This window comes from Bombina bombina, chromosome 10, assembly GCF_027579735.1.
Source record: "Bombina bombina isolate aBomBom1 chromosome 10, aBomBom1.pri, whole genome shotgun sequence".
Lineage (NCBI taxonomy): Eukaryota > Metazoa > Chordata > Amphibia > Anura > Bombinatoridae > Bombina > Bombina bombina.
Window position 1 is genome coordinate 28,183,720 of NC_069508.1, and position 20,491 is coordinate 28,204,210.

At 39.7% G+C, this 20,491-nt stretch overlaps 1 protein-coding gene across 1 annotated transcript in view; it reads left to right on the forward strand.

Annotated features, from left to right (window-relative positions):
* LOC128641111 (calcium-activated chloride channel regulator 1-like) overlaps nt 1-20,491 on the forward strand; it is a 119,599-nt gene that overhangs the window by 85,216 nt on the left and 13,892 nt on the right. Inside the window, exons 7-8 of the mRNA XM_053693686.1 lie at nt 7,107-7,331; nt 15,070-15,250. Of these exons, the coding sequence (XP_053549661.1) occupies nt 7,107-7,331; nt 15,070-15,250 (406 nt within the window). The remainder of the gene's footprint in view (nt 1-7,106; nt 7,332-15,069; nt 15,251-20,491) is intronic.

Genomic DNA, 20,491 nt, shown 5'->3' on the forward strand with positions numbered 1-20,491 from the left:
TTTAAAACTAAATACTTACCTGTAAAATAAACCCTAAGATAGCTACAATATAATTAATAATTACATTGTAGCTATTTTAGGATTTATATTTATTTTACAGGTAATTTTGTATTTATTTTAGCTAGTTAGAATAGTTATTAACCCCTTAAGGACAAGGCCATTTTTCAAATTCTTTTCCTTAAGGACCAGGACTATTTTTACATTTCTGCGGTGTTTGTGTTTAGCTGCAATTTTCCTCTTACTCATTTACTGTACTCACACATATTATATACCGTTTTTTTTCGCCATTAAATGGACTTTCTAAAGATACCATTATTTTCATCATATCTTATAATTTACCATAAAAAAATTATAATATATGATGAAAAAATGGGAAAAAAACACACTTTTTCTAACTTTGACCCCCAAAATCTGTTACACATCTACAACCTCCAAAAAACACCCATGCTAAATAGTTTCTAAATTTTGTCCTGAGTTTAGAAATACCCAATGTTTACATGTTCTTTGATTTTTTTGTAAGTTATAGGGCAATAAATACAAGTAGCACTTTGCTATTTCCAAACCATTTTTTTTTTCAAAATTAGCGAGTTACATTGGAACACTGATATCTGTCAGGAATCCCTGAATATACCTTGACATGTATATATTTTTTTAGAAGACATCCCAAAGTATTGATCTAGGCCCATTTTGGTATATTTCATGCCACCATTTCACCACCAAATGCGATCAAATAAAAAAAAATGTTCACTTTTTCACAAACTTTTTCACAAATATTAGGTTTCTCACTGAAATTATTTACAAACAACTTGTGCAATTATGGCACAAATGGTTGTAAATGCTTCTCTGGGATCCCCTTTGTTCAGAAATAGCAGACATATATGGCTTTGGCGTTGCTTTTTGGTAATTAGAAGGCTGCTAAATGTCGCTGCGCACCACATTTGTATTAGGCCCAGCAGTGAAGGGGTTAATTAGGTAGCTTGTAGGGAGCTTGTAGGGTTAATTTTAGCTTTAGGGTAGTGTAGATAACCCAAAGTATTGATCTAGGCCCATTTTGATATATTTCATGCCACCATTTCACCGCCAAATGCGATCAAATAAAAAAAATTGTTAACTTTTTCACTAATTTTAGGTTTCTCACTGAAATTATTTACAAACAGCTTGTGCAATTATGGCACAAATGGTTGTAAATGCTGCTCTGGGATCCCCTTTGTTCAGAAATAGCAGACATATATGGCTTTGGCATTGCTTTTTGGTAATAAGAAGGCCGCTAAATGCCGCTGCGCACCAAATTTGTATTATGCCTAGCAGTGACAGGGTTAATTAGGTAGCTTGTAGGGTTAATTTTAGCTTTAGTGTAGAGATCAGCCTCCCACCTGACACATCCCACCCCCTGATCCCTCCCAAATAGCTCTCTTCCCTCCCCCACCCCACAATTGTCCCCGCCATCTTAAGTACTGGCAGAAAGTCTGCCAGTACTAAAATAAAAGTGTTTTTTTTTTTTTTTTAATTATTAAAAAAAAAAAAAAAAACATATTCTGCTTTGTAGGTTCCCCCCTTAGCCCCAACCTCCCTGATCCCCCCCAAAGAGCTCTCTAACCCTCCCCCCAGTAACTATTAGCCACCATTTTGGGTACTGGCAGCTGTCTGCCAGTACCCAATTTGCAATAAAATATTATTTATATATTTTTAACCTAACTTTTTCTGTAGTGTAGCTGCCCCCCTCCATACCCTCCCCCATCCCCCTCGCAGATCACCCCCTGATCACCCCCAGATCACCACTCCTCTGCACCCACCACCCTCTCCCTGCAAAACATTTTCCCCCAGCAATAGGTGTCTGGCTAGATCGCGGGTGCGCACGCGCGCGCTCACGCGCACACCCGGCATCAACCACAGCCGGAAGGAAGTAGTAACCTAGTGATGGGCTGCCCACCCACCTCCCTACAATGGCTCCCACCCACCAACGATCACTGGCCGATGCAGAGAGGGCCACAGAGTGGCTCTCTCTGCATCGGTGTGCCTAAAAAGGTATTGTAGTGATGCCTCAATATCGAGGCATCACTGCAATACCTTGAAAGCAGCTGGAAGCGATCAGGATCACTTCCAGCCGCTTGAAACCCTTAACGACGTACAGGGTACGTCGCTGGTCTTTAAAGACCAGCTTGTGTAAGACGTACCCTGTACGACATGCGTTGTTAAGGGGTTAAATAGTTATTAACTATTTAATATCTACCTAGCTAAAAGAAATACAAAATTACCTGTAAAATAAATCCTAACCTAAGTTACAATTAAACCTAACACTACACTATCATTAAATAAATTAAATTAATTAACTACAAATAACTACAATTAAATACAATTAAATAAACTAACTAAAGTACAAAAAATAAAAAAACTAAGTTACAAAAAATAAAAAAAATAAGTTACAAACATTTAAAAAATATTACAACAATTTTAAGCTACTTACACCTAATCTAAGCCCCCTAATAAAATAACAAATCCCCCTAAAATAAAAAAATGCCCTACCCTATTCTACATTAAAAAGTTAACAGCTCTATTACCTTATCAGCCCTTAAAAGGGCCTTTTGCGGGGCATGCCCCAAAGAAATCAGCTCTTTTGCCTGTAAAAAAAAATTACAACCCCCCCAACATTAAAACCCACCACCCACACACCCCTACTCTAACCCAAACCCCCCTTAAATAAACCTAACACTACCCCCCTGAAGATCATCCTACCTTTAGCCGTCTTCAGCCAGCCGACCACCGATGGAACAGAAGAGGAAATCCGCAGCGGCTGAAGTATTCATCCAAGGGGCGCTGAAGAAGTCTTCCATCCGATTGAAGTCATCATCCAAGGGGCGCTGAAGAGGTCTTCCATCCAATTGAAGTCTTCATCCAGGCGGCGTCTTCAATCTTCATCCATCCAGAGCGGAGCGGAGCCATCTTCAGACGAGCCGACGCGGAGCCATCTTCTTCCACCGACGACTTCCCGACGAATGACGGTTCCTTTAAGTGACATCATCCAAGATGGCGTCCCTCGAATTCCAATTGGCTGATAGGATTCTATCAGCCAATCAGAATTAAGGTAGGAAAAATCTGATTGGCTGATTAAATCAGCCAATCAGATTGAGCTCGCATTCTATTGGCTGTTCCGATCAGCCAATAGAATGCAAGCTCAATCTGATTGGCTGATTGGATCAGCCAATCGGATTGAACTTCAATCTGATTGGCTGATTCAATCAGCCAATCAGATTTTTCCTACCTTAATTCCAATTGGCTGATAGAATCCTATCAGCCAATCGGAATTCGATGTACGCCATCTTGGATTTTTTAAATGTTTGTAACTTATTTTTTTTTATTTTTTTGTACTTTAGTTAGTTTATTTAATTGTATTTAATTGTAGTTATTTGTAGTTAATTAATTTAATTTATTTAATGTTAGTGTAGTGTTAGGTTTAATTGTAACTTAGGTTAGGATTTATTTTACAGGTAATTTTGTATTTCTTTTAGCTAGGTAGATATTAAATAGTTAATAACTATTCAATAACTATTCTAACTAGCTAAAATAAATACAAAGTTACCTGTAAAATAAATATAAATCCTAAAATAGCTACAATGTAATTATTAATTACATTGTAGCTATCTTAGGGTTTATTTTACAAGTAAGTATTTAGTTTTAAATAATTAAATTTATTTAATGATAGTGTAGTGTTAGGTGTAATTGTAACTTAGGTTAGTTTTTATTTTACAGGTAAATTTCTCTTTATTTTAGCTAGGTAGCTATTAAATTGTTAATAACTATTTAATAGTTATTGTACCTAGTTAAAATAAATTGAAATTTGCCTGTAAAATAAAAATAAATCCTAAGATATATACAATATAATTATTATTTATATTGTAGCTATATTAGGGTTTATTTTAAAGGTAAGTATTTAGTTTTAAATAGGATTAATTTAGTTATAATATTTAGATGTATTTAATTAATATTTAAGTTAGGTGGGTGTTAGGGTTAGGGTTAGACTTAGGTTTAGGAGTTAACATATTTATTATAGTTGCGGCGGTGTGGGGGGGCAGGATAGGGGTTAATAAATTTATTATAGGTGGCGATGGTGTAGGGGGGGCAGATTAGGGGTTAATAAGTATAATATAGGTGGCGGCGGGGTCCGGGAGCGGCGGTTTAGGGGTTAAACAATTTATTTAGTTGCGGCGGGGTCCGGGATCGGCAGGATAGGGGTTAATACATTTATTATAGGTGGCGGTGTTATAGGGGGGCAGGATACGGGTTACTAGGTATAATGTAGGTGGCAGTGGGCTCCCGGAGCGGCGGTTTAGGGGTTAATACATTTATTATAGTTGAGGCGGGGTCTAGGAGCGGCGGTTTAGGGGTTAATAGCTTTATTTAGTTGCGGGGGGCTCCAGGGGTGCCGGTATAGGGGGTAGAACAGTGTAGTTAAGTGTGGGTGCTTAGTGACAGGGGTATCAATAAAGCTGGGAAAAAGCCGAAGAGCAGCGAGATTGGATGAGTGATAACTATCACAGTCCGCTGCTCATCGCCCCGTACTTGGTGCGCGGCTTTTTGACAGCTTTATTGATAACTTTGGCGAGCGTATTCAGGTCCGCGGCGGCGATGTGAGGCGAACTTAGGCGGGCGTATTGGGGACGGCGATGGCAGGTAAGTAGACACGTTGATAACTAGGCCTCCAAGTGTGTTTGTCCGAAGCTGTCATGCGCAGTAGAGACAGCACGAGGACAAACACACCTGGCCTTTAAGTCCTACTCCCTAGCTGATCCATCATCTGCGGCAGAAGTGGGCATGGCCGGGTGTGAAGGGGGCATGGCCGGACGTGAATGGTCATGAAAGGGGCATGGCCAGGCGTGAAGGCCTGCTTTACTTTCTTTATCAGCTCTTAGTACTAATATTGAGAGTTCACACCAAGAGCTTCCAAGTGCAAACTCCACATAGATTTATTAACTGCTTTTATTGTTAATGAAATATCAAGATAACAGTCCACGTAATAAAACAGAGTTACTGTCACTTGTTCAATTACTTTTGGTCCCTTGAAAAGGAGAGGACTACACATAATAAGTGCTGTCATTTCTAAACTAGTCACTCAATTTGGATGTACTCTCAAATTAAAGCTGATAGTCTGTACTTTTAGTCAACATTAATTATCTAATTATATTATCTACAATATTTTTTTTAACAGCTAAAATAAATATAACTTTATTGATGTCCAAATACTTATGGACATAACTGTAAAAAAAACAAAAACATCTGAAATATATAAACAAAATATTCAAACAAAAACAGTGGATTCTAAGTAAATCTCTCTCTGTACACAATAGTATTTTTTTTTTATTTGCATAAAAAATTGTTAAAAAATGTATTAAACATTATTCCGTTTGTGAGAATGAACATTTGAATTTAAAATTGAATTTTCAGTAAACACTTTATTTAAATATGTTTACAAAAAATGGCACCAAAATGTATTATTTTTACAAATATTGTCAAATATTTGCTCATTCTTTTAAATACATTTTAAAATACCCTCTTTAAGAGGAAAGTAAGATAACAATAATTCAATATCAATTTAATTGCTCATATAAACTATGCATATACATAAGAACAATACTAAAAAATAAGTAATAATTTGTTTCTGGGTCATTTATCCATCTCTGCCCTATATTTTAACTTTTCACCTTTTTTTAATTATCTTTCCTGTTCTCTACTGTGAAAATTTACAGTTTTGCAAGAATGAAGCGACTCATTAGTTTCAATAGAAGAAATAGCGCTATTTTACAAATGATATTTTTCATTGTAAGCGGAAAAGTTGCGGCCATGTTTATAATACAAGATATTCATATCTTAAACTGTTAATCTTGATTCTACAACAAAACCTAATAAAATGACACAAAAATATGGCTTTTATAATACATGAAATTATAACTTTTTTATAAGGAACAATTTTACAGTAAAATGCATATCAATAACGCGTCCAGCACACATATTATATATACCCTTAGCTCAAATATATATAATTCAATAATTCATTTACAAGTTTTGTTTTTCTTTAGGGAAATAAAAACGTTAATTTCACACATGTAAATTGCTATTGTCATTTCACACTGTACAACGGTATTAAAGTGAATAACAACTTTCATGATAAAGTGCCCGGTTTTTAACAAAACTATTAAAAACAGGGGCACTGTCATTTATGAAAGTTTACATTGCACTGGATTTTACAAATACATTCTTCTCCTGAACCGCCAGATCACTTATCCCCCCTGCTGTACTTACACAGCAATGACGAAACCAGCTTCCTCCAATCACGGCATGGCCTCACCAGATGGACGCTCCTTGGGGGTAAGCCATGATTGGAGGAAGCCGCTTTTGTCATTGCTGATGAAGTACAGAGGACCTGCAGGAGGTAGGTTTTTGTAAAAAAAAAAATTAAAACAATTTCTGGAACAAATGGTTATAACCATTTGTTCCAGAAATTGTTTTAATTTTATGCTCTTGATAAAGGCTTCTGTTAGCCGAAACGCGTTGAGCTGTATTTTAAATAAAACCTGAAGCTGCACTTGAAGACACCTCTGTGATGATTTTAATAAAAGATCTATTTTAACTGCAATCTTGTGAGTATAACCAGTTTGTGCGCCTACCACTTTGGGGCCTATTTATGATGGTGCGAGCGGACATGATCCGATATTGCGGATCATGTCCACTGCACATCGATAAATGCCAACAGCATACGCTCTTGGCATTTATCATTGCACCAGCAGTTCTGGTGAACTGCTGTTGCAATGCCGCCCCCTGCAGATTTGCGGCCAATAGGCCTCTAGCAGTGAGTGTCAATCAACCCGATCAGATACGATCGAGATCATTGTTGCCCACCACCTCAAAGGTGGCAGATGAGTTAAGGAGCAGCTGTCTTAAGACTGCTGCTTCTTAACTTACGTTTCAGGGGAACCTGAAACTACGGGGGTAGATTGCAGAATCACTGCTTGATAAATTTACCCCCCTAGACATTATTTTATTTATTATTATAAATGTTTTTTAACGTTATACTAAAAGTTATTATCTGGCAACTTTTTTTAATCATTTTTTAGAGTAATCGCATAGGACGACTCTATCAGGCTGCAGAAGTCTTCCTTATTGAGATCATTGAGCTGCATTCTTATGTTGGAATTGTCCAGTTCCAGAGTTCAGCATCAATCAGTTCAAATCTAGTGAAAATAGTAAATGGAGCGAGTCGTGAACAGCTCAGAAAACTTCTTCCAAAAAGTGCAGGGGGAGGAACAAACATCTGCGCAGGAATTCGGTCTGGATTTCAGGTACTTTGTTTTTCTAATGCTAGTGTTTTCTTTCTTAAATACCCTACACCTAGTATACATGTATATATGGACAGTATGTGTTTATTTTATATTTATTTCATTACGTTTTATTATACATGTTGGAGTTTTGTCCCAGGAACAGTTTTGACACACAGGGGCTGATTTATGAAAGTGCGAGCGGACATGATACAATGTAGCGCATCATGTCTGTCGCACATCGATAAATGCCGACAGCATACGCTGTCAGCATTTATCATTGCACAAGCGACCGCTAGCAGGAGATGACAATCAGCCAGATCATATAGGATCAGGCCAATTGATGTCCGCAGCCTCAGAGCAGGCGAACACGTTATGGAGCTGCGGTCTTTAGTCCGCTGCTTCATAACTGCTGTCTCTGGCGAGCCTGAAGGCTTGCGCGGAAACAGGAGCATCATAATTCGGCCCCACAGTCTCCACAGTAGAAAGTACTCCACACACTCTGGATTTAGATGTAAATGTCTTGGCCTGTTTTAAAACATAAACAAAAAAAGCACTGCACTCTCTAAATAAATAAATCTAAAGGTACCCAATACAAATATTAAATAATAATACAATGATATTAGAGATAAGAGAAATAAATCAAAAGTTATAAAATATAAAACAATTTACGTTTACCTCATGAATATGAAAAATAATAAATAAAAGTCAATCTGTATTGTAAAACACTTGTTATGGTACCGTCTCTAGTATATAAATAGCATAAATCAGGTTCTGATATCCCCAAGGTTTCTCCAGAGATGTCCTTGTTTTTCAGCAAATGTGGAAAATATTCCCGTTATATTCTGCAGCTTCTGCTGATCTTTAAGGTCAGTTCAAACCAATAGTAAAAAGCTGGAAGGGGGTGAGAGAAAGCGCAAACAGAGATCTAAGTGTAGATTACAGCTGGTGAGCCCCATTTATTTTTTACAAACTGCTCACAAGATAGTAGGTGAAAATAAGCACATAGGTAAAGTTGTATCCTTGAGCAGCGTCCAATGAAGAGAACAGCATCTGTGGTTAAAAGCTTTTTATTAATATTTAAAACAAGCGCTAGCTTTGTATATATTAGCAAGCCGACTACAGCAGGTGGAACCTATAAGTTGAGAACACACCTTGTCTAGCCGTAGGACAATGCAACTTTAATACAATGGGCTCCATGTACAAAGCAGCTAAAGCTGCTCCAGAGCCTTTGCGGGGCAGGTTCGCATATGGGAGCCTGCTTCCCGCAATGTAAGAAGCAGCAGTCATTAGACCGCTGCTTCCTACAACCTACCCCACCTCTTAGGTGGCGAGGCAAAATCACAGAGAGCACGCTCACTCTCGGTGATTGACAGCCCCTTCAGTCGCGTGATTGGTAACGCGATTGAAGGGCGGGCATTACACACTCCGATGAGTGTGTAATGATACATATGGGCAAGCGGATCAACAGATCCGCTGCCCGTGTGTAGCGAAGGTGGGCAGACAGCTCCACGAGTTGAGAAGCTGTCCGCCCGCCATTTAGTACATGGAGCCCTATGTAAGCTAGTCAAGTATAAAATACATAAAACATAAAAACCCCTTAGCTATATTGTTGCTGCAACACACTGCTAGCTAACAAAGCTTCACAGGAGATTATGTCTAAAAACTGTTAAAACTCTTGGCCTGTTTATTCACAGACAATTTGCTGGTATACAAGTTTAACATGAACAAAAACAAAATAAATCCTTGTACCATGGCCCTTTACTATATAAAATAAAGCATTCCTGACATAAATTGTGTGGCTCCTCCACACAACTACTAAACAGATTTAAAAACGTACAGGCCTAGAACCTCTAGACAGCAGCACAAATTCAACATAAATTCCGTTTTTCACATACAGGTTACTGCAGGTAAGAAAACCTTAGCTTGTAGGGAAAAAAATGAACTGGATTCCTCACCTGCAATTCTATGCCACATCCAAACTGGCCCATGGTACACAGTGAAAAGTGCATTTTCAATTCCACCAAGAAAATTGTAGAATTTGGTGGGAATTATAGATTCCATTATACACAATCCTATTAGCTCTCTCACATTGTACAGAACTGGGTAATTAATAGACTTGTGCTGCAGCAAATAATTATTTTGGACAAATCATTCAGAATGTATATTCTGAAAAATTAGTTTTTCCGAATATTCACCTGCAGCTATTCTGTATACATGTAGTTTAAATCTAAATGACTACTGAATATTCAGTAACATTTACACTTGTTTTCATGAAAATGAATGCAGATGTTACCTTTCTGCAGGTCACACAGTGTCACCTGCAGGTTTATACCAATTATTTGCGCTAATTCTTCACTAATAGGAGGCTTAGTGCAGCGGATCCCAGAATTTGCGCTAACTTACACATAACCCTAGACGGGAGTGGGAGCCTATGTACAGATTATAAACAGGGGAAAAAGATGATAAATCAGAAGTGAGGAACATGAAGATGGAAGTTGAGCTGAGGTTGGGTTGCAGAGGGGAGAAGTGTCTGAGTGCCTGTTCAGGACCAGCTCTGCACTGAGGCTGCTGTAGATACGGTTGGTGATTGACTGCTACAGGGATATGCCATTCCTTATTGGGTCACCTGCTATTTCCTGTTAAGCGGTGGCAATGAGTTTTGGTTCCTGAGTCAGACTTTAGCTATGTGTTTATACCTGTTGCTGGGGTTAAACACATAGGGCTAGATTGCAAGCAAAGCTCAGATAAATTAGAGCTATTTTGCATTAACATCTCTTGAGCACAATAAATAGCTCTTCTATTTTTAACATCATATAACAAGTACCATTTTGCTTTTTATTGACCGAGCAATAGTCTAGGGTGCGCTAACATCTGCATGTTGGATAGCGTAAGTTAAATCCCTCACATAATAGACCTCTATGGGAGCGTACTGTAACAATCACAACGGATATTGCACTAAGTGCACACGCTCTTGAGCTCTTCATGTAGTTCTGAGCTATACTATTAACAATAATATTATACTTTAAATCTTAAAAAGAAACAACAATTTCAGTGTGCAACACTTAACTCACCACTTGTGATATGAGTGCAAGGAGTGCGCTTGTAGTGCTACCTGCGCTATTCATTAAAAAATGTTTTGGCTGCATTAAAGGGACACTGCACTATAAAAACGTGTTTCCCCTTAATGTGTTCTACCTACTGCTGAGTATTAAATGTATAGGAAATAGTCCCTTCATGTTAATTTCTGTATTTCAAATAGCTGTTGTTTCTCATGCAAACCATCACCTAGGACATGCTCATAATAATGAGCTGAGCCTGCAAGTATTTATCGCCTAGATTTAGAGTTTGGCGTTAGCCGTCAAAACCAGCGTTAGAGGCTCCTAACGCTGGTTTTGGGCTACCGCTGGTATTTAGAGTCAGTCAGGAAAGGGTCTAACGCTCACTTTGCAGCCGCGACTTTTCCATACCGCAGATCCCCCTACGCCATTTGCGTATCCTATCTTTTCAATGGGATCTTTCTAACGCCGGTATTTAGAGTCTTGGCTGAAGTAAGCGTTAGAAATCTAACGACAAAACTCCAGCCGCAGAAAAAAGTCAGGAGTTAAGAGCTTTCTGGGCTAACGCCGGTTCATAAAGCTCTTAACTACTGTGCTGTAAAGTACACTAACACCCATAAACTACCTATGTACCCATAAACCGAGGCCCCCCCACATCGCTGCCACTCTATTAAAATTTTTGAACCCCTAATCTGCCGACCGCACACCGCCGCCACCTACGTTATCCCTATGAACCCCTAATCTGCTGCCCCTAACACCGCCGACCCCTATATTATATTTATTAACCCCTAATCTGCCGCCCCCAATGTCGCCGCCACCTACCTACAATTATTAACCCCTAATCTGCCGACCGGACCTCACCGCTACTATAATAAATGTATTAACCCCTAATCCGCCTCACTCTCGCCTCAATAACCCTATAATAAATAGTATTAACCCCTAATCTGCCCTCCCTAACATTGCCGACACCTAACTTAAAGTACTAACCCCTAATATGCCGACCGGACCTCACCGCTACTCTAATAAATTTATTAACCCCTAAAGCTAAGTCTAACCTTAACACTAACACCCCCCTAAATTAAATATAATTTAAATCTAACTAAATAAATTAACTCTTATTAAATAAATTATTCCTATTTAAAGCTAAATACTTACCTGTAAAATAAACCCTAATATAGCTACAATATAAATTATAATTATATTGTAGCTATTTTAGGATTAATATTTATTTTACAGGCAACTTTGTATTTATTTTAACCAGGTACAATAGCTATTAAATAGTTCATAACTATTTAATAGTTACCTAGTTAAAATAATTACAAAATTACCTGTAAAATAAATCCTAACCTAAGTTACAATTAAACCTAACACTACACTATCAATAAATTAATTAAATAAAATACCTACCATTATCTACAATTAAACCTAACGCTACACTATCAATAAATTAATTAAATACAATACCTACAAATAAATACAATTAAATAAACTAACTAAAGTACAAAAAATAAAAAAGAACTGTTACAAAAAATAAAAAAATATTTACAAAAATTAGAAAAATATTACAACAATTTTAAACTAATTACACCTACTCTAAGCCCCCTAATAAAACAACAAAGCCCCCCAAAATAAAAAAAATGCCCTACCCTATTCTAAAATTAAAATAGAAAAGCTCTTTTACCTTACCAGCCCTTAAAAGGGCGTTTTGCGGGGCATGCCCCAATGAATTCAGCTCTTTTGCCTGGAAAAAAAAACATACAATACCCCCCCACCAACATTACAACCCACCACCCACATACCCCTAATCTAACCCAAACCCCCTTAAATAAACCTAACACTAAGCCCCTGAAGATCTCCCTACCTTATCTTCACCACACCGGGTATCACCGATCCGTCCAGGCTCCGATGTCTTGATCCATGCCCAAGCGGGGGCTGAAGACGTCCATCCTCCGGCTGAAGTCTTGATCCAAGCCCAAGTGGGGGCTGAAGAGTGACGTCCATCCTCCGGCTGAAGAATTCCATCATCGGGCAGAAGTCTTCATCCTATCTGGGCAGAAGAGAAGATCCGGACCGGCAAACATCTTCATCCAAGCGGCAATCCAAGCGGCATCTTCTATCTTCTTCCATCCGATGACGAGCGGCTCCATCTTCAAGACCTCCGGCGCGGATCCATCCTCTTCTTCCGACGTCCTAAAACAGAATGAAGGTTCCTTTAAGGGACATCATCCAAGATGGCGTCCCTCAAATTCTGATTGGCTGATAGGAACAGCCAATGGAATGCGAGCTCAATCTGATTGGCTGATTGGATCAGCCAATCGGATTGAACTTGAATCTGATTGGCTGATTCCATCAGCCAATCAGAATTTTCCTACCTTAATTCCGATTGGCTGATAAAATCCTATCAGCCAATCGGAATTCGAGGGACGCCATCTTGGATGACTTCCCTTAAAGGAACCTTCATTCTGTTTTAGGACGTCGGAAGAAGAGGATGGATCCGCGCCGGAGGTCTTGAAGATGGAGCCGCTCGTCATTGGATGGAAGAAGATAGAAGATGCCGCTTGGATTGCCGCTTGGGTGAAGATGTTTGCCGGTCCGGATCTCCTCTTCTGCCCGGATAGGATGAAGACTTCTGCCCGATGATGGAATTCTTCAGCTGCTGCTTGGATCAAGACTTCAACCGGAGGATGGACGTCACTCTTCAGCCCCCTCTTGGGCTTGGATCAAGACTTCAGCCGGAGGATGGACGTCTTCAGCCCCCGCTTGGGCTTGGACATCAAGACATCGGAGCCTGGACGGATCGGTGATACCCGGTGTGGTGAAGACAAGGTAGGAAGATCTTCAGGTGCTTAGTGTTAGGTTTATTTAAGGGGGGTTTGGGTTAGATTAGGGGTATGTGGGAGCTGAATTCTTTGGGGCATGCCCCGTAAAAGGCCCTTTTAAGGGCTGGTAAGGTAAAAGAGATTTTCTATTTTAATTTTAGAATAGGGTATGGTAATTTTTTATTTAATTTTGGGGGGCTTTGTTATTTTATTAGGGGGCTTAGAGTAGGTGTAATTAGTTTAAAATTGTTGTAATATTTTTCTAATGTTTGTAAATATTTTTTTATTTTTTGTAACTTAGTTCTTTTTTATTTTTTGTACTTTAGTTAGTTTATTTAATTGTATTTATTTGTAGGTATTGTATTTAATTAATTTATTGATAGTGTAGTGTTAGGTTTAATTGTAGATAATTGTAGGTATTTTATTTAATTAATTTATTGATAGTGTAGTGTTAGGTTTAATTGTAACTTAGGTTAGGATTTATTTTACAGGTAATTTTGTAATTATTTTAACTAGGTAACTATTATATAGTTATGAACTATTTAATAGCTATTGTACCTGGTTAAAATAAATACAAAGTTGCCTGTAAAATAAATATTAATCCTAAAATAGCTACAATATAATTATAATTTATATTGTAGCTATATTAGGGTTTATTTTACAGGTAAATATTTAGCTTTAAATAGGAATAATTTATTTAATAAGAGTTAATTTATTTCGTTAGATTTAAATTATATTTAACTTAGGAGGGTGTTAGTGTTAAGGTTAGACTTAGCTTTAGGGGTTAATAAATTTATTAGAGTAGCGGTGAGGTCCGGTCGGCATATTAGGGGTTAATACTTTAAGTTAGGTGTCGGCGATGTTAGGGAGGGCAGATTAGGGGTTAATACTATTTATTATAGGGTTATTGAGGCGGGAGTGAGGCGGATTAGGGGTTAATATATTTATTATAGTAGCGGTGAGGTCCGGTCGGCAGATTAGGGGTTAATAATTGTAGGTAGGTGGAGGCGACGTTGGGGGCGGCAGATTAGGGGTTAATAAATATAATATAGGGGTTGGCGGTGTTAGGGGCAGCAGATTAGGGGTACATAGGGATAACGTAGGTTGCGGCGGTGTACGGAGCGGCAGATTAGGGGTTAAAAAAAATATGCAGGTGTCAGCGATAGCGGGGGCGGCAGATTAGGGGTTAATAAGTGTAAGGCTAGGGGTGTTTAGACTCGGGGTACATGTTAGGGTGTTAGGTGCAGACATAGGTAGTGTTTCCCCATAAGAAACAATGGGGCTGCGTTAGGAGCTGAACGCTGCTTTTTTGCAGGTGTTAGGGTTTTTTTCAGCTCAAAATGCCCCATTGTTTTCTATGGGGGAATCGTGCACGAGCACGTTTTTGAAGCTGGCCGCGTCCGTAATCACCGCTGGTATTGAGAGTTGCAGTGGCGGTAAATTATGCTCTACGCTCCCTTTTTGGAGCCTAACGCAGCCCTTCTGTGAACTCTAAATACCAGCGGTATTTAAAAGGTACGGGGGAAAAAAGCCAGCGTTAGATACGCGGGTCGTTACCGACAAAACTCTAAATCTAGTTGTATGTTAGGTATTAAAATGCTAATGATAGGGCTTAACTAAACATAGGCAGCTATTTCACTTACAAAATCTACCTCTCTCTCTTAAACCGCACTGAGGGATTAATCAGTGATATTGTTTCCTATATACATAGCTTTTCTACAAAGAAAACATTTGTTAATCATATTTTCAGTATAGATGGGGTTACAACAGGCAAAAGTAGAAAACAAAACCTTTCCATTTCCAGTTAAAACATTTGCAATAAATTATACTTCTTAAGAAATAGTCACGTCAGCATCTGTTTACATTTTTATATCACAAACTCAGGTCAACGGTCGACACAATGGCACAACATACGGTTCTGAAATTATCTTATTAACAGATGGAGAGGACAATTTGGATACCACACTTTGCTTTCCTGAAATAAGAAACAGCGGTGCGGTTATACATACAATCGCTGTGGGACCAAGCGCATCGTCAGCACTTGAAGAAATTTCAAAAATGACTGGTGAGTTTTTGTATGGAAAAAGTTTCTATTCTTAAACGGACAGCAAGTGTGGTATGTATGGTAAATGTACTTTGCAGTGTTTATTAACCGCTAATGGCATGGACCTACCCTGTACATTGTTTATCATTAAGGGCTTTTTTCCCCAGCAATAGCGTGGGTTTCACTGTCAGCAGCAGGATACACTATTACTGCCTGCCTTGCTCCTAAAGGCATTTTGCTATAGTTAACCTCTTAGATGAAAAACAACAGCTGACATACATCAGTAAGGGGTTTAAATTGTTAAACCAAACTATGACACAATCTATACAACTTAAAAATGTATTTTTTTTATTTTTTAGTGTAGAAAAAAATAAGTAAAACCACTTTGCCTGAATATAAATAAACGTCTGTCTCTTTATTATTATCATTTATTTGTATAGCGCCGCCAAATTCCGTAGCGCTGGGTACAATGATAGGGGTATACAATGACAAAGATTTGTGATACAATACAAAACATAACAAGACTAAACAAATCTAGCACAGGAGGAAGAGGGCTTACAGTCTGTAGGTTTAGGGTGCAGAGACATAAGGTTGGGGTAGCTTGTTACATCGGTTGTATTTGCAGCAGTGAGTCAGGCAGTTCATGTACATGTATTAGCTTGGTTCGGATGCGGGATGGAGGAGAGATGGTAAGCCTCTCTGAATAGGTGGGTTTTCAAGGATCTTCTGAAGCTATACAAGGTTGGAGGCAGTCTGATGGAGCGGGGTAGAGAGTTCCAGAGGACAGGAGCAGCACGTGCAAAGTCTTGGAGGCGGGAGTGGGATGTAGAAATAACAGGAGTGTAGAGACGTAGGTCAGAGGTTGATCGAAGAGGACGGGATGGGGAGTATTTCACGATGAGAGAGGAGATATAGTTGGGAGTTAGACTGTTGAGTGCTTTGTAGGTTAGGGCTAATACTTTAAATTGTATTCTGGAGTGTATGGGGAGCCAGTGTAGAGACTGGCAGAGCGGAGCAGCTGATGTAGATCGTCGACTTAGGTGGATGAGTCTAGCAGAAGCATTCATAATAGATTGGAGGGAGGAGAGGCGGTGTTTTGGAAGGCCATTTAAGAGTATATTGCAATAATCAATGCGTGACAGGATGAGGGAATGAATAAGTATTTTTGTAGTATTTTGAGTAAGGAAGGGACGAATTCTGGAAATGTTGCGTAGGTGTGACCGACAGGATTTGGTAAGCGTTTGTATATGTGGGTTGAATGTGAGTTCTGAGTCTAGTGTGACCCCAAGGCAGCGGACCTGGGGTGAGGTGTTGAGAATAGAGTCTCCAACCATCAGAGAAATGTCAGGTGTCGGATGTCTCGAAGAGGGGGGAATAAGAAGCAGCTCAGTTTTGGACAGATTGAGTTGGAGGTAGTGTGAAGACATCCAAGAGAAAATTGCAGAGAGGCAGTCAGAAATCTGGTTGAGTAAATAGGGAGAGATATCAGGAGAGGAAAGATAGATTTGGGTATCATCTGCATATAGGTGGTACTGGAATCCAAAGGAGGCTATAAGTTTTCCAAGGCAGGATGTATAAAGAGAGAAAAGCAAGGGACCTAAGACAGAGCCTTGCGGTACTCCAACTGAGAGAGGCATAGGATCACAAGATATGTTGTTAAAGGAAACTGAAAACGAGCGGTTTGAAAGATATGATGCAAACCAGGAGAGGGCTGTGTCTCGGATGCCAAATGAATGTAGTATTTTTAGGAGGAGAGGATGTGTCAAAAGCTGCGGACAGGTCAAGAAGAATTAGTAATGAGTAATGGCCTTTTGCTTTGGCTGATAACAGGTCATTTGTTACTTTAGCAAGAGCGGTTTCTGTTGAGTGTTTAGGGCGGAAACCAGATTGTAGTGGATCAAGTAAGGAGTTAGTTGTGAGAAATTGAGTTAGCCGATTATAGACTAGTCGTTCCAATAATTTTGAAGCAAAGGGAAGTAAGGAGACCGGTGGATAGTTAGAAGGCGTGGAGGGGTCAAGCGAGGGCTTTTTTAGGATTGGTATGATTGACGCATGCTTGAATGTGTCAGGAAATGTGCCAGCAGTGAGGGATTGGTTAAAGAGATGAGTTAGGGTAGGGGTTAGTGAAGTAGAGAGAGGGGGAATAAGTCGTAGAGGAATAGGGTCAAGTGGGCAGGTTGTGAGATGAGCCGAGGATAGGAGTGCAGAGACTTCTTCCTCTGTTACAGGAGGGAAATAGCATAGATTTTTGTTAATAGAAGGGGTGGGTAGGATTGCTGGGTTGCGGGGTGCGAGGTGCAGATCTCTTTTCTAATGGTGTCAATTTTATTTTTGAAGTGATCAGCAATAATTTGAGCAGTGAGGTTGGTAGTGGGCGGGGGGGCAGGCGGACGTAGAAGGGAGTTATAGGTTAAGAATAGTTTTCTGGGGTTGGATGCGTGAGATGACACGAGGGAGGAGAAATAGACTTGTTTTGCCAGGCTGAGCGCAGAGTTGTAGGACTTAAGGGTGAATTTATAATGTTGGAAATCAGCAAAGGTGCGTGATTTCCTCCACTGCCGTTCAGCGGCCCGTGAGCATCGCTGAAGATATCTGGTCTGTTTAGTGTGCCACGGTTGCCGTTGAGTGATTGATGTTCGTCGAAGAGTGGAGGGTGCAGTTTTGTCAAGTGTTGATTTTAGTGCCGAATTATACTGTAGAGTCACGAGGGTTGGACAGGAGAGGGATGAAATGTCAGAGAGCAGAGGACTCAGTTGAGAGGAAAAGTCTGTGAGATCCAAGTCATTTAAATTCCTGTGAGGTAGCAGTTTTTTGGGGGCTTGCAAAGATGTAGCAGGTAGAGTGAGAGAGAAAGTTAATAGATGGTGGTCAGAGAGAGGAAAGGGAAAGTTAAGGGAGTAGGAAACAGCACAGAGATTTGTGAAGACCAGGTCTATGGAGTTGCCTTCACAGTGTGTTGGAGATGTTGTCCACTGGGACAGGCCTAAAGAGGTGGTAAGGGATAGAAGTTTAGAGGCAGCAGGTGTGTTAGGCTTATCAAGGGGTATGTTGAAGTCCCCTAAGATGAGAGAGGGGACATTAGAAGAGAGAAAATGTGGAAGCCAGGCTTCAAAGTGGTCCAGAAATTGTGATGCTGGGCCAGGGGGCCGATAGATAACTGCAACACGAAGAGCTATAGGGGAGAACAGGTGGATAGCGTGAACTTCAAAAGATGAGAAGGAAAGAGAGGGGGGTGAAGGAATGCAGTGAAAGGTACTGTGAGGAGACAGGATAATTCCTACTCCTCCTCCTTGTTTCTCTCCAGGCCTGGGAGTGTGACTGAAGTGCAGGACACCATAGGACAGAGAGGCTACAGCAGTTGTGTTAGAGGAGGAGAGCCAAGTTTCAGTGAGGGCTAACAGGTTAAGTGAACGTGAAATAAATAGGTCGTGAATAGATGTAAGCTTATTGCATACCGAGCGTGCATTCCAAAGGGCACACAAGAATTGGGGTGTACTAATATGCAGTTAATGAGGTTTAGAGGGTTACGTGTGCAAGGTGTATGAGGTGTCATTTGGGGTAGTGATCTGAGGGAAGCAGAGGGTGGACCTGGGTTAGGCGAGACATCCCCAGCTGCAAGAAGAAGAAAGATGGTGAGCGAAAGGAGATGAGAATGTGTCATATGTGAGTGTTTAAGTTTAGGATCAGTAAAGCATGGCTGGCTGAGGGATGTGAGATAGGAATAAAGTTCATGTGTGTTGTAGAGGGGGGAAGGTAGAAGGGAAGGAGAAATATGAATGTTCTGAGTTCTGTTTGTGAATGGAAGAGTTGTGACTTTAAAGAGATGGGAGGAAAAGGTTAAAGCAGACATTAGAAAGTGTAGCATGTTTGCATTTAATTGTTTGAATTTGAAAGTACTTATATCTTTTGTCCACTCCTTTGTCTAACTCTGTTATAACTCTCTCTACACTTATGAACTAGCACACTTAGACAACTACACACAGTGCTGCTATGATCTGCATGAAAAATACTGTACAGGATTTGTATATAAAACTTAGGGGTCAATTCCAAACTATTAGGCAATTTGTTTTCGGTAGATTTTTGGCCAAAAGAGGGCACGTTTCAACATGATCACAATTGTGGGATTTTGGCTGTTTCTCTTAGGCACAAAAAAGCCTATTTTAACATGCATTCAAAATATTCTTAGAAATTACAATACATTATCCAGAAACTTTTCAACAGGTTTTCAAGACCCGTTTTACACTTATCAAATTTAACACCTAAAGGCACTTGATTAAGTCTCAAACTCACCTTTATGAAATCTTTGTGAGAATTCCGAGACAATTTAGAATCATTCTATCATGTTGCACATGGCCACAGATGATATTTTAGAGGTGTATTTGCAAACTAAAGGCCCGATTTATGAAAGTGCGGACGGACATGATCCACTGTAGCGAACATGTCCGCCGCACATTGATAAATTATCATTGCATAAGAAGTTTTGGTGAACTGCTTGTGCAATGGCGCCACCCCCTGCAGATTCACGGCCAATCTGCCACTAGCAGGGGGTATCAATCAACAAAATCATATGCAATTGTGCGGATTGCTGTCCACTGCCTCAGAGCAGGCGGACGAGTTAAGGATCAGCTGTCTTAAGACCGCTGGTTCTTAACTCCTGTTTTCAGCTAACCTGAAGGCTCGCGCGGAAACATCTGCATCAAGCTCTATTCGGAGCTTGATGAATTGGCCTCACAATCTAGATTCATTAAAGCTCTATTCATCACTATTGTATAGTCTATCTGCAGTGTGAAGGACACAATTTTAAGAATATGTAAATGTACAGATGCATATAATATGTGATATCTCAAACAGCTTAGGGAATCTTCAGGAAAAGTGAGAAAGTGGAAATCAGTACCCACAGCATCTAGACCAGCACAATGTTTACAGCAAAAGAAAGAATGATTAGTTTTTGCTATAACAGACTGGAATGGCATAGAACATGATGCAAAAAATCCCTGGAGCTGCCATGAAATGTTTTAGGACAGCTAGGGAAGATATTTTGGTGCCCATTTTTAAAAGCCTGGATGGACGAACCTGTTCACCCAGGATCGCAATGCAATGCCACCCTTGCACACACTAGCCCAATGATGCGCAAGTAGGGGCATGAGTAGGCTGTCAATTACCCTGGGCGAAAGTGTCCGGTGTGATTTTAATCCGCTAGCTAAGTGCTGGCGTAGAAGTTCAGAAGCAGCAGTCTCATGACTAATTCCAAACTATCCGCTG